Here is a 12,893-nt window from a genome sequence, read left to right as displayed (position 1 = left end):
TGCTCAATCTCTCAAAAATTGTGGTCCATTCAAAAAGGATTTCTAGATGTGGTGCAAACATATAAACTATTTCGATTGTTGGTGTCCAAAAAATGACACACATTTTTTTGTATGAATACTAAATTTAAGTTCACAAAAATTGCAGTCTGTCCAAACAGGCTTTTTATTTGTGTTGCAAACCTGTATGCTATTTCCTACCTCGGTGTCCAGAAAGACACAAATGTTGTATCTTTATATGGATGCTAAATGCCTGCTCCCAGAAATTGCAGCCTGTCCAAACAGGCTTTTTTGCTGTGGTAAAAACCTGTATACTATTGGCCTTCAAAACTGTTTAATTTTTGAGCCTTCAAAATTAGAAAATAGCTTTACATTTTATTTTATTTTACTTTACTAGTTTTTCTGCCTGCTCACTCCCCCTGGAATAGGGGAATAGCAAAAAGACTTCAATAAGTCAGCATCAAATGTTTACAACTGTTTAGGTATATGGTATTAGAAAAAAAGACATTGTGTGTTTTTTTTTTTTTTTATCCCAGTTTAGGTCTGCTAGATTTCCATAATATCTTAGAAAAGGAGAAATACATACTGTCCAGTTGCTAATTATTTCAGTCTTTATGGCTTGTTGCTGTTAACCACTTGCCGACCGCCGCACGACTATCTACGTCGGCGGTCAGCCCCTCACAGGCAAACTAATGTAGGGCTACGTTGCTTGCTTGTGAGGGTCTAGGGAGCGAGCGCGCGCCGCCGGAGGCGCGCTCCCGCTCCCGCATGGTCAACAAGCCACCTGTCATTCTCCTCGCTGTAAAGACACTGATCACATGGATCTACTATGTAGATCTGTTGATCAGTGTCCTTACAGCTCAAGCCACAGCCAATCACAGTAGAAAGCACGCCCCTAGGGACACACACAGCCCCTCCCTCCCAAATAAAGTTAACCCCTTCACTACCAGTGTATTTTTACAGTAACAGTGCATATATATAGCACTGATTACTGTAGAAATGTCACTGGTAACCCCAAAAGTGTCAAAAATGTCAGTCAAGGGTCCGATCTGTCCACCGCAATGTCGCAGTACCGCAAAAAAAATCGCAGATCGCCGCCATTACGCGTTAAAAAAAAAAACAACAAAAATGACAAAAATCTTTCCCTTTGTTAGTAAACGCGATAACTTTTGCGCAAACCAATCAAAATACGCTTTTTGCGATTTTTTTTTACCAAACATAGGTAGCATAAAACAAATTGGCCGAAAATGTTAAAAAATTTTGATTTTTACATTTTTTTTTGGGGGAATTTCATATAAAAAAATGTGATAAATATTGCTATTTTTGCAAAATTGACGCTCTTTTTTTGTTTATAACGCGTGATCAAAAAATCGCACAGGTGATCAAATACCACCAAAAGAAAGCTCTGTTTGTGGGAAAAAAAGGACGCCAAATTCGTTTAGGTACAGCGTCACACGACCGCGCAATTGTCCGTTAAAGTCACGCAGTGCCGAATCGCAAAATACCCCCTGGTTGGAATGGGGGTAAAATCTTCCGGGGCTTAAGTGGTTAAAAAGCACAATTTATGTTTTAGGAAGCTTAAAGCTGCCTAGTCTCTGTATCTTGCATTGCGGACTACTAAAAACACTTACATTTTTCTAAAAAAAATGCCTCATCTCTTCCTTTAACACAATGGCCAAGGAAATATTTTTACTTAATGGGCAGCGAGTCATTACAATATTTGCAATATCGTACCCTAATTGTTTTTTCTTGGAAAGTGACTCATCTCTCTCTCTCTTACATGCTGCCTTGGGCCAGAATCAAACTGCTTGCATGCTGCTGTTTAAATGTTTGCTCTGAAACCTGGCTTTGTGTTTGTTTTTACTTGTTCAGTTTAACAACTGCCACACCTCTGCATTGTGGGTTTGTAGATTGTGGTTGGTATACAAAACAATATGTTATTGAATAGACGATCTCAACAAGATATTTTCTGACTTAAAAATAAATTGACAGAAACTACCTAATAAAATTTTTTTTTTTTTGGATGAAAATCAGTCATATTGGCTTGCTGTTACTGTGCGTAAGTCAACCAATTATGTAAATGTAAAGTAAATGAATAGATATCTAATTTATGTGATATCAGAATATGGTGTAGCTGACACTGTCTCTGAGAGTCATAACATATACTGGGGAGTGCACACGGAAGTGTCTGTGCTCCCGACACATCATGGAACGTCGTAAAGAGCCAGTGACAGCGGCCCTTTACCACGTGATTGCTCCGTCCAATGACGAAGCGATCAGTTGTCAACAAACCAGCGCATGTTCGGTACAGTTCCCTCCTCTCCTCGCACGCTGTATACAGCGATCAGTACAGCATGTAAGGAGAGGAGGAAGGCCACAGCACCACTCATCCCCTGCCTCCTCCATGCCTCAATCATTCCCATCCATGCCTCAATCATATCTCAGTCATGCCCATCCATGCCTCAGTCATGCCCATCCATGCCTCAATCATGCCAGTCTGTGCCTCAATCATGCCCATCCATGCCTCAGTCATGCCTATTCCTGCCTTAATCATGCCTCATTCATGCCCATTTGTTCCACATCAATGCCTCATCTGTGAACACCCATGCCTCATCTGTGCCCATCCATGCCACCTCAGTGCTCATCCATGGCTCATCCATGCCACATCTGTGCTCACCTGTGGCTCATCCATGCCACATCAGTGCTCATGCATGCCACATCAGTGCTCATCCGTGCCACATCCATGCCACATCAGTGCTCATCCATGCCACATCCATGCCCCATCAGTGCTCACCCATGCCACCTCAGTGATGATCTGTGCCCCATCCATGCCCCGTCAATGCTCATCCATGCCACATCAGTGCTCATCCATGCCACATCCATGCCACATCAATGCTCATCCATGCCACATCAGTGCCACATCAGTGCTCATCCGTGCCACATCCGTGCTTATCTGTGCCACATCAGTGCTCATCTGTGCCACATCAGTGCTCATCCATGCCACATCCGTGCTTATCTGTGCCACATCAGTGCTCATCTGTGCCACATCAGTGCTCATCTGTGCCACATTCATGCCACATTAGTGCTCATCCATGCCACATCCATGCCACATCAGTGCTCATCCGTGCCACATTAGTGCTCACCCATGTAACATCCATGCCACATCAGGGCTCATCCATGCCACATCAGTGCCACTACAGTGCTTATCAGTGCCCTACAGTGCCTCACAAAAGTGTAATGGGTAGTCAGGAAATGACGGTGCTCCCTGCATGTTGGGCCTCTGTATGTAGTCAGGCTGTGTAAAAGTCTCTCACATGTGGTATCACTATACTCAGGAGGAGTAGCAGAATGTATTTTGGGGTGTCATTTTTGCTATGCACATGCTATGCGTTAGAAATAGCTTGTAAATGGACAACTTTGTGTAAAAAAAAAATGTGTTTTCATTTTCTATCCTCCCTCTTCCTTCCCCTTCCAGCTTCTGTCAACCACCATTTCATGCAATGTTCTTATACGCATGTTTTTGTTATAGATATGGATCATACATCGACAATATCTCTTCACTGTACTTAAAATGTTGTACTTGAATGGAGTACTTGCAGCTAATGAATTAGGCCAGCTAATGAGTCTGTCTCTATATATACACACACTCCTTCACAAGCTCCTCCCCAGCAACAAATGTAACACCTTAATGAGCTAGTCTCATTAGCAAACGCACAATAGCAAACACCTGACCAAATTCCTTTCCTCTTCTCAAGCAATGGTCAGCAAAAAACACAGATGAGTCAGTTGCAAACTCCAAGCCAATCTCTTGCAGTATCTCTTCAATCACTTCAGTCTCCTGCAATATCTCTTCACTGTACTTAAAATGTTGTACTTGAATGGAGTACTTGCAGCTAATGAATTAGGCCAGCTAATGAGTCTGTCTCTATATATACACACACTCCTTCACAAGCTCCTCCCCAGCAACAAATGTAACACCTTAATGAGCTAGTCTCATTAGCAAACGCACAATAGCAAACACCTGACCAAATTCCTTTCCTCTTCTCAAGCAATGGTCAACAAAAAACATGAGGTCCCCAGGCAAAGAAAGGGAAGAAAAAAAGAAGGAGTGGAAAAGTATGCACCCATTGGAGACTGTGCCCAAAAAAAAAACAGGTGGAATGGATAGGGTGAAAAAGAATGTGCTGTAGCCGAAAGACCAAAGATATGTAGTAGTATAACTTTTGGCCAAAATTTACTAAATTACTAAATTTGCAAAATTAATATATAGTGCAAAAATAAAAAACCCAATGATGATTAAATACCACCAAAAGAAATCTCTATTTGTATGAATAAAAAGGACGAAAATTTCATATGGGTACAGTGTTGCATGATTGAGTAATTGTCATTCAAAATGTGGGAGCACTTAAAGCTGAAACTTGGTCTGGTTAGGAAGGGGGTTTAAGTGCCCAGTGGGTAAGTGGTTAAAGGAATTGCATATGTTTTATGTTACCCTTTGAGCCACTTCAAAATGGGCTTTCCCCATTAAATTATACCTTTCAATTTTTTTTCTCCCTTTGGTAAATGCTCCCAACTTCACTACCTAGTCCCATGCCATTTCTTTGTCATCATCTAACTTTTAGGTAAAAAAAGTGTAATGATAATCAAAATATGTACAGTATGTCATCATAATACAATTTTGTGCAGTGAAAACAATTGATAAAGATGAAAGTGAAAATAAATCAATATACAAAAAAGATGTTATTTACGTTACTAACAATAATGTAACAAAAATAACAAGACCACTTACCATGCAATAGTATAAAAAAGACCCATAACTATAATCTCTGTACAAAAAACAATGTGCCAGAGGAAATTAATTCAATTGGATCCACACCACTTCACCTTATTTTGCACAAAAGGCTTTCCGCAAAGCCATGATTAGTGATGAGATGAACCCCCTGGGTCCTGTTCTATACCATAACAGGGAAAAAATTCTGACTGGAACCCACAACGCTATTAAAGACTATGTGACCAGAAATCGAAAAATCAAAAGTCCCCATTTTTAAGGCTTATATGCAAGTTATTGGCCATAAAAAGGGCATGGGGGCCCGGGTACTGTATGAATGCAAAAAAACTTTTAAAAAATATCATTTTTAAATGAACAGTGATTTTAATGGTGCTTAACCACTTCAGCTCCAGACGGTTTTACCCCCTTAATGATCAGGCCATTTTTTTGCGATACGGCACTGCGTTGCTTTAACTGACAATTACGCGGTCATGCGCCGCTGTACCCAAATAAAATTGATATCTTTTTCCCCACAAATAGAGCTTTCTTTTGGTGGTATTTGATCACGTCTGCTGTTTTTATTTTTATTGCACTATAAACACAAAAAAAAAAAAAAACAACAATATTCTTTTACTTTCTGCTATAAAACATTCCCAATAAAAAAAGATTTAAGTGCCGGTTCACACTGATGCGCTTGCGATTGTAATGCGAATTTGCGGTGCGAGTTTACCTTGCGTTTTTCCATAGTACAGCGCGATTGCAATGCGAATCGCATTGCGTATAATCATGTTAATTAGCTCAGGTGCGATTTTTGCTCCAGCCAATCCAAATGAAATGGGTGTTAACTTCCGGTGGACTTCCTGGTCTTTATGAGGAGAGTACACCGTGGAGTGTGAGCTGTGGTTTTGTTTGGAGATTACGTTGTGGAGAGTGTGCTGTATTTTGGTGTATTGCCACTATGTTTCATTTGCCTTTGGTCATGGCAGCAGTTGCTACTGCCACTGCTGCAGTCTTGATCAATAAGGACAGGAGGAGGAGAAGGATGAGGATGATGATGATGAGAAGACGAAGGTATTGGGTTCATCCCATAATTTCAAACAGGGAACAGAGAGGTCAGTTCAATGTCCTCTATCATGATCTCCGGCAACATGAAGAGAAGTTTTTCAACTATACTCGGATGTCTGTTAATAGGTTAGTATGTGAGAGGGAGTCTCTCCTTCTTCTTCTCTCTTTTTGCTGCTTCCCTCTATATCTCTTTTTTCCCCATCTCTCTTTTTCCTCTCTCTCTGTTTTCACCTATATCTACCCCCGAATCATTCCTGAAGCTCCCCACGCCCCCCTTTTGCTTGCCACTTACGTGTGTTGTGTTTTTTTTTAGTTTTGACGAATTACTTGGGCTGCTCTTTTCACGTTTGGAGCGTCAGAACACCACCTTCCGGAACAGTGTTGTGCCTGCTGAAAGATTGCTTGTTACATTACGGTAAGTGTGATATATTTTGTGAAAAGTCATGTATTTCTTTTCTCCATAGTTAGCAATACAGTGAATGCAGACAGATATGATGGCAAAGTTGACTTCAAAAAAAGTTTTTATTTTTTTTTATTTTGTTGCATGTAACAAGAACAAAGGAACAAAATCCAGAAAAATTAGGTAAAAAAAGACAACTTAGGTCAACGTGGCAATACAGTGGCAAGTGTACTATAGATCCAAAAAATTTGGTGAACTCTCCAGATCAAGTGGTGTTGAAGAGCCTGAGGGTGTATGATCCACGGTGTTGGGATATAGCCATGGCACAAGCGGGGATGGAGTTCTATGTGACGGTCCACTTGGGGGCCTATATTGTGGATAGGGTGGAGGTATTTTTGGGGAAAATGCACTAGATTGTGATGGTGGTGGTGGTGGTCTGCTGGAGGGGGGGAAATGGGAAGAAGTGGAGACATCCGGTGTTCTAGTGTGGGGGGGGATTACAGAGGGAATTGGGGAAGGAATAGGATATGGGATTTGGGATCTAGGGGTCTCATGGATGCTCCGATATTGGTCAAAACTTGACGGATAAGGGTTTGTTGGAATGGCAGAATGACTGGGTGTGAAATGAGGGGACCATGGAGTGTCTTGCGGTAACTGTCGTGGTACAGAGAACGAATGTATGCAGTTTTGTACCGCCATTCTCATGTCGAAATACCTTTCAGACGGGACCTCTTTGAGAAGAGGCACCAAGCTATGAGCAAATAGTGTGTGAGGACATTTATGTGCATCTAGTTGCTGGCTGATGCCTGACATAATGTCCACTAAGTGCTTTGTCTGCTCGTCTTCCGCCTCAGCAGTTGCCCTGCTGACTCTCCTCCTGTGGGATGTAGAGCCTCGACTTTGAGGCCTGGTGGAAGGCGTGGAAACGTCAGTTTCCTCAAACTCCTGTTCTGGTTTTTGAGCGGATCCTGACTCATCCAAACTCTGTGACTCGTTAGGAATATTTGAACTACTATTCGAACATGCAAATGCGACGCCTTCTTCCTCATCAACTTGAGCTGCATGCTCCTCCTCCTCCCCTTCCTCCTGCACATTCTCCACCTCCTCCCAACTTGCTTGTGTGCTGCAATGACAAACATGAAACAACTTTTCATCATCCGCTCCAATATATAATTTGAATGATAGGTGGGGATTGGAAGGTGAGGGGGTTGGGGGTGGGGTGAAGAGGGAGGGGGAAGGAAGGATGGGTTAATAGTGAAAGAGAATTTGACAATAAACTTACTTCCGCATTTCTAGAACCGGTAGCAGAAAATCCAGACATCTGGCAAAGGCATAGGGACGCTTAGGGGGGGCACCGGATCCACTTCTCGCCTCACGTTCTAGTCTCTTGTACCTTTGCAGGGTATCCTTGAGGCTACGCCATCTTGTTCGTATTAGTAATTCTGTAAGAGAAAAACATGACTAATAATAACTTTCTGTTTTTTATTTCAGGTACCTTGGAACTGGTAATTCTTTTGCAAGCCTGCATTACGAGTTCAAATTGGGGAAATCCACTGTGAGCACAATTGTTCGTGATACCTGTATTGCCATCTGGGAGGTCCTAAGAGATGTGGTGATGAGAAAACCAACCAAAGAGGAGTGGATCTCTGTAGCTGATCTTTTTTGGCAACGCTGCAACTTCCCTAACTGTGTCGGTGCTATAGATGGCAAGCACATTAGGATTGTGAGACCAGTTGGTAGCGGCACCAAATTTTTCAATTACAAAAAATATTTTTCTTTGGTTTTGCTGGCAGTGGGGGATGCAAACTACTCATTCACCTACATAGATGTTGGTTCATATGGGAGCAGTTCCGACTCCAGTATTTTTTCCCACTCCAGTTTTGGAAAAATGCTGCGTGAAAAAAGCCTGGACCTCCCACATGAACGACCACTGCCTGGAACATCTCAGCAAAGCCTCCCATTTGTTTTTGTTGGTGATGAGGCTTTTGCACTTTCGGAACACCTGCTTCGCCCGTATGCTAATCGCTCACTGACTGTTGAAAAGAGAGTGTTTAACTACAGGCTCACAAGAGCGCGCAGAGTTGTGGAGTGCAGTTTTGGTATTCTGGCAAATAAGTGGCGCTTTCTACACACGCCACTGACTCTAACCACGGATAACGCCATAATTGCCGTCAAAGCTGCCTGTGTACTCCACAACTTTGTTAGATCGCGAGATGGATACCTCTTCGAGGACTCCCTGATGGATGATATGGAAGGCGCAGAGTGGATCCACACCAGGGGAAACTACAGAGGGGCCAACATCAGGGAGAATTTCACTGACTACTTTATGAGTCCTGCTGGTCAAGTGCCATGGCAGCTTGATTCCATACAATAAAGAGTATTAATTAATTTTTACTGTACTTTGTTTCAATAAATAAACTATTGTTCAAATGTTCAACATTGCGTAATGCATTTCTTTTCGTCTGTGGTTACATACTGAGCATGCATTGTCTTCCACAGGGCCCCCCATAGATCCCCATTTAAAACTTGCCCCCCCCCCCATAGATCCCCATTTAAAACTTGCCCCCCCCCATAGATCCCCATTTAAAACTTGGCCCCCCACATAGATCCCCATTTAAAACTTGCCCCCCCCCACATAGATCCCCATTTAAAACTTGGCCCCCCCCCATAGATCCCCTTAAAACTTGGCCCCCCCATAGATCCCCTTAAAACATGGCCCCCCCACATAGATCCCCATTTAAAACTTGGCCCCCCCACATAGATCCCCTTAAAACATGGCCCCCCCCACATAGATCCCCATTTAAAACTTGGCCCCCCCACATAGATCCCCTTAAAACATGGCCCCCCCACATAGATCCCCATTTAAAACTTGGCCCCCCCACATAGATCCCCATTTAAAACTTGGCCCCCCCACATAGATCCCCTTAAAACATGGCCCCCCCATAGGAGAATATATACACATACCTTTCTTTTTGCGCTCTTGAGTTGTGAATCCACTCCAGTCCTCATACAGGCTTGCACAAATTTCTTCCCACCCTCTTTTCTTCATAGCGTTGTTTTTGTACTCTGCAGTACGGCTGTCCCATATATATGGCCTGGAACGGACAAGCCTGATCAGCTCCTCATTGTCGATCCCAACACGTTTGGGTGCCATGTTTGTTGATGAAGATGTTTGTGGATGTCACATGCAGGCTCGGGACAGGAAATAGGGGGGTGTAGCTGTCGGGACAAACTATACACATATTCGCACATATCTGAACTGTACATGCGAGTTCAGAGCGATTTACATTGATGTCTATGGAGACTAAATTCGCAACGCAGCACTGTAAACTCGCACAAGACCCTTTTTTTCATCGCATCACATTCGCATCTAGATCGCAACGCATAGATGTGAACGACCGTCACGAATGCAATGTATTTTTTAAGTGCATGCGATTGGAGACTTTTTAGAACGCAACGCATTCGCAGTACAAGCGCATCAGTGTGAACCGGCACTAAAACATCTATTCTTTTTTCATCAATTAATGCCAATATGTATTCTGCCACATATTTTTGGGAAACAAAATCCTAATAAGTGTATTTTGATTGGTTTTACGCAAAAGTTCTAGCATCTACAAACTATGGGATAGATTTATGGCATTTTTTTTGTTTTGTATTGTTTTATTAGTAATGGCGGCGATCAGCGATTTTTAGCGGGACTGCAACATTGCGGCGGACAAATCTGACACTACTGTGACACTTTTTGGGGACCAGTGACACCAATACAGTGATCAGTGCTAAAACAAATGCACTATTACTGTATAAATGACACTGGCAGGGAAGGGGTTAACACTAGGGGTGATCAGGGGGTTAAGTGTGCTCCTAGGGAGTGCTTTCTAACTGTGTGGGGGATGGATGTGATAGACAAAAAGAGAGATCTGTGTTTCAGCTTAGCTGTGAGTAAATATATGGGGGTCTGATAAATGTGTTCTCTATATACCATATACAGTATACTGTTATCTCTGTTTTTTCACTGTTATTTCATTGTAAGAACTAATGTACACATTTCTGTTAACTGTAGGAAAGAAAAGTCTGAACCTGCGATGATACTCACCGCCTGATGAAAACCAACCACTTACCTTCCTGTTTGATCAAAGAATAGACATTTGTGGTCAGAACCAGTTTGAACCAACAACTGTCATGGCGGACTGCTGCTAGTTCCCTTTTTGTGTCAGTCACATGATGTTAATGCCCATTTAACTATTAGCTTGCCATTCAGAAGATATGGATACTGATTGGATTGATTATACGATCACACCTAGATTACAACCTAGAACACGCCTATGTCTTATGCATATTCATTACTATAAATTAGTTAGCCTAATGTTGTTAGCTAGACGATATACTTCTGCCTTTGCCCAGTTAATTTCAAACTAAGCTTTGTAAGACTGTATCCTCCCACTGCAGTGAATAAATGCACCTTTTCTTTCATCAATTTGGACTCATTACCTCATCTTGAAGGTCTTGTTTGAAGACTCCCTAACCGAAAGTAACAGCTGAAACACAAGATCTCACTGTTCCTCTGTGAAAGAATGGCCGTCGGCCTTGTTTACATAGGCCGACGGCCTTTCTGTCATTCTCCTACATGATCACGGGTGGCTGGCAGCTCCTATTGATTGGCTCCCACTGTGTCTAATCACAGCAGGAACAGGGCTCCAGCAGCTTACGCCACGCCTACCCCCGAGAACCCCTGCACAAAATCACATACTGATTTGTGATTTTGCGCAGTCAGGCCACCCTGCCACAGTATATATGTGATGGGCGGTCTGGAAGTGGTTAATGTGAAATAATAAAAATGAAAAATGTATTTAAATTCCTTTAAATATAGTGCCTGGGGGTTTCCCCTTAGTCTGCCTGTAAGGGGGCCCATATGTATTGTGTATAGAACCAGCAAAATGACAGATAGATTCAGCAAAACTGACTTAAAAAAAAAAAAAAGACATATAAAGCAGAGTTCCAACCCCCTTAAAAAAATTAAAAGTCAGCAGCTACAAATACTGTAGCTGCTGACTTTTAAATAGTAAAACTTACCTGTCCAGGGAGCCCGCGATGTCAGCACCCGAAGTCGATTTACGCATCGGCTCTTGGGTGTCGCTGCCACCATCCAGGGTAAGGGAACCCGGCAGTGAAGCATTTCCGCTTCACTGCTGGTTCCCTACTGCGCATGCACAAAGTGCGCTGCGCTTTGTAATTGGCCCAGCGGCGGAGGAAAAAGGAGGGGGCCGAACTTCCGAGGGACAGTGCCGCGGCGCTGTCTCCCAGGAAGTGGGGAAGGGTACCTGTCAATAACAGGTACCCGTTCCCCCCTCCCCCCTGAAAGGTGCCAAATGGGGCACTGGAGGGGGGGGAGGAAGCAGATCAGCGGAGTTTTGAGTGGATCTCCGCTTTAAACAGATTTTTCCTGCAAGCTTTCTCTATTTTGTATACAACGGCTTGGGGAGCCTGTCTGTATTTTAGTGCCCTCTGAACAACATTAGAGATTTTTTGGATAAATTCTGGTGTCTCTTTGGCAGACTTTGGAAGGAAATAACAACGTTTTGCACCACGGTGATCAAGCCTTATGTGAAGAAGTCAAATTATAGTACACTCAGGCCCAAATTCATGGGGAAACATGACAATTTTTTTGTTTATCAGTGTTCTCCCCTCTCCGTAGGCTCATGTTACTCCCTACCTCAACCAACATCAGAATCAAGTAATGCCTGTGCATCCTTAAGAAGCAAGTGGCTGATGCTGTGTTCAAATAATTCAGCTGACTGCTCTGTACAAAATGGTGGGGCTATGGCAGGAGTAGCTGTGGACAAGGAGGCAGAATAGGCCGCTCTGGAAGCCGCGGTCGACTGCGAACTAGTGTCAGCTTGGGTGATAGAGGATGAGGAGGATTAGGATGGTTTAATAAGCCAGTCCACCACCTCCTCCACATGCTATGGCTGGATAGCACGGGTAACGTCAGTAAAAAGAGACAAACGTGCCACAAATTTAATAGAAAATAGGAAATGGGTGATTGGATGTACTTTATTGAATTAAATGTGGTGTTTGCTGCACAATAAAATGAGGACTGATGCTGAAACAAAATGAAAAACTATAGAAAAATAAATAAATAAAACAATTTAATGGCTGAAAATTTTAAAAAAAGAGGGCAGGGGAAAAAAAAATCAAAGGGATGCAGCGACAAAAAATAAAAGTGCATATACAGCACTAAATGTAATGTTGTTAAACACTGCACTATACTGACACTATACTGACACAACACTGGCACACTACACTCACACTGCACTACACTACATTACACTTTACTTGCACTACACTGACACTACCCTAACATTACACGAACACTACACTCATACTACACTACACTAACACTTCACTATACTCACACTACACTAACCTGACACTCTACACTCAGCCACAATAACACTAGCTTTCCCTGAGCCCTGCTCTACCTATCCCCAACAAAACACTGCAAAAGGTTTGTGTGGGAAGGAGCCTTTTATAGTGTGGGGTGGGACTATGAGCACAAACATCACCATGAATTTGTCCAATCAGGGCTCTGACACTGCTCAGCAGCCAGGTGCATTGCTTCAGCCAATCAGGGCCCTAGAATGCACTGTGCAGCATGCAGAGTAT

At 42.8% G+C, this 12,893-nt stretch overlaps 1 protein-coding gene and 1 long non-coding RNA gene across 2 annotated transcripts in view; one reads left to right on the top strand and one right to left on the bottom strand.

Moving 5' to 3' along the window:
• The window catches only part of LOC309554874, a 92,254-nt gene extending 89,467 nt beyond the window's left edge, over nucleotides 1-2,787 (bottom strand). Inside the window, exon 1 of the long non-coding RNA XR_014225245.1 lies at nucleotides 2,631-2,787. This is a non-coding gene — a long non-coding RNA (uncharacterized lncRNA). The remainder of the gene's footprint in view (nucleotides 1-2,630) is intronic.
• A 5,058-nt stretch (nucleotides 2,788-7,845) lies between these two features.
• LOC309552566 (uncharacterized protein) lies at nucleotides 7,846-11,851 on the top strand (the record flags this gene model as incomplete). The annotated part of the gene is made up of 2 exons (XM_082253516.1): nucleotides 7,846-8,415; nucleotides 11,783-11,851. The coding sequence occupies 2 exons, from the start codon at nucleotides 7,846-7,848 to the stop codon at nucleotides 11,849-11,851; spliced, it is 639 nt and encodes a 212-aa protein (XP_082109642.1).
• Nucleotides 11,852-12,893: the final 1,042 nt, after the last annotated feature.

Source organism: Pelophylax lessonae (assembly GCF_965119305.1).
Source record: "Pelophylax lessonae genome assembly, chromosome: 4".
In the NCBI taxonomy this organism is placed as follows: Eukaryota; Metazoa; Chordata; class Amphibia; order Anura; family Ranidae; genus Pelophylax; species Pelophylax lessonae.
The sequence above is the reverse complement of the archived record's forward strand: the minus strand, read 5'-3'. Positions and strand labels throughout refer to the sequence as shown.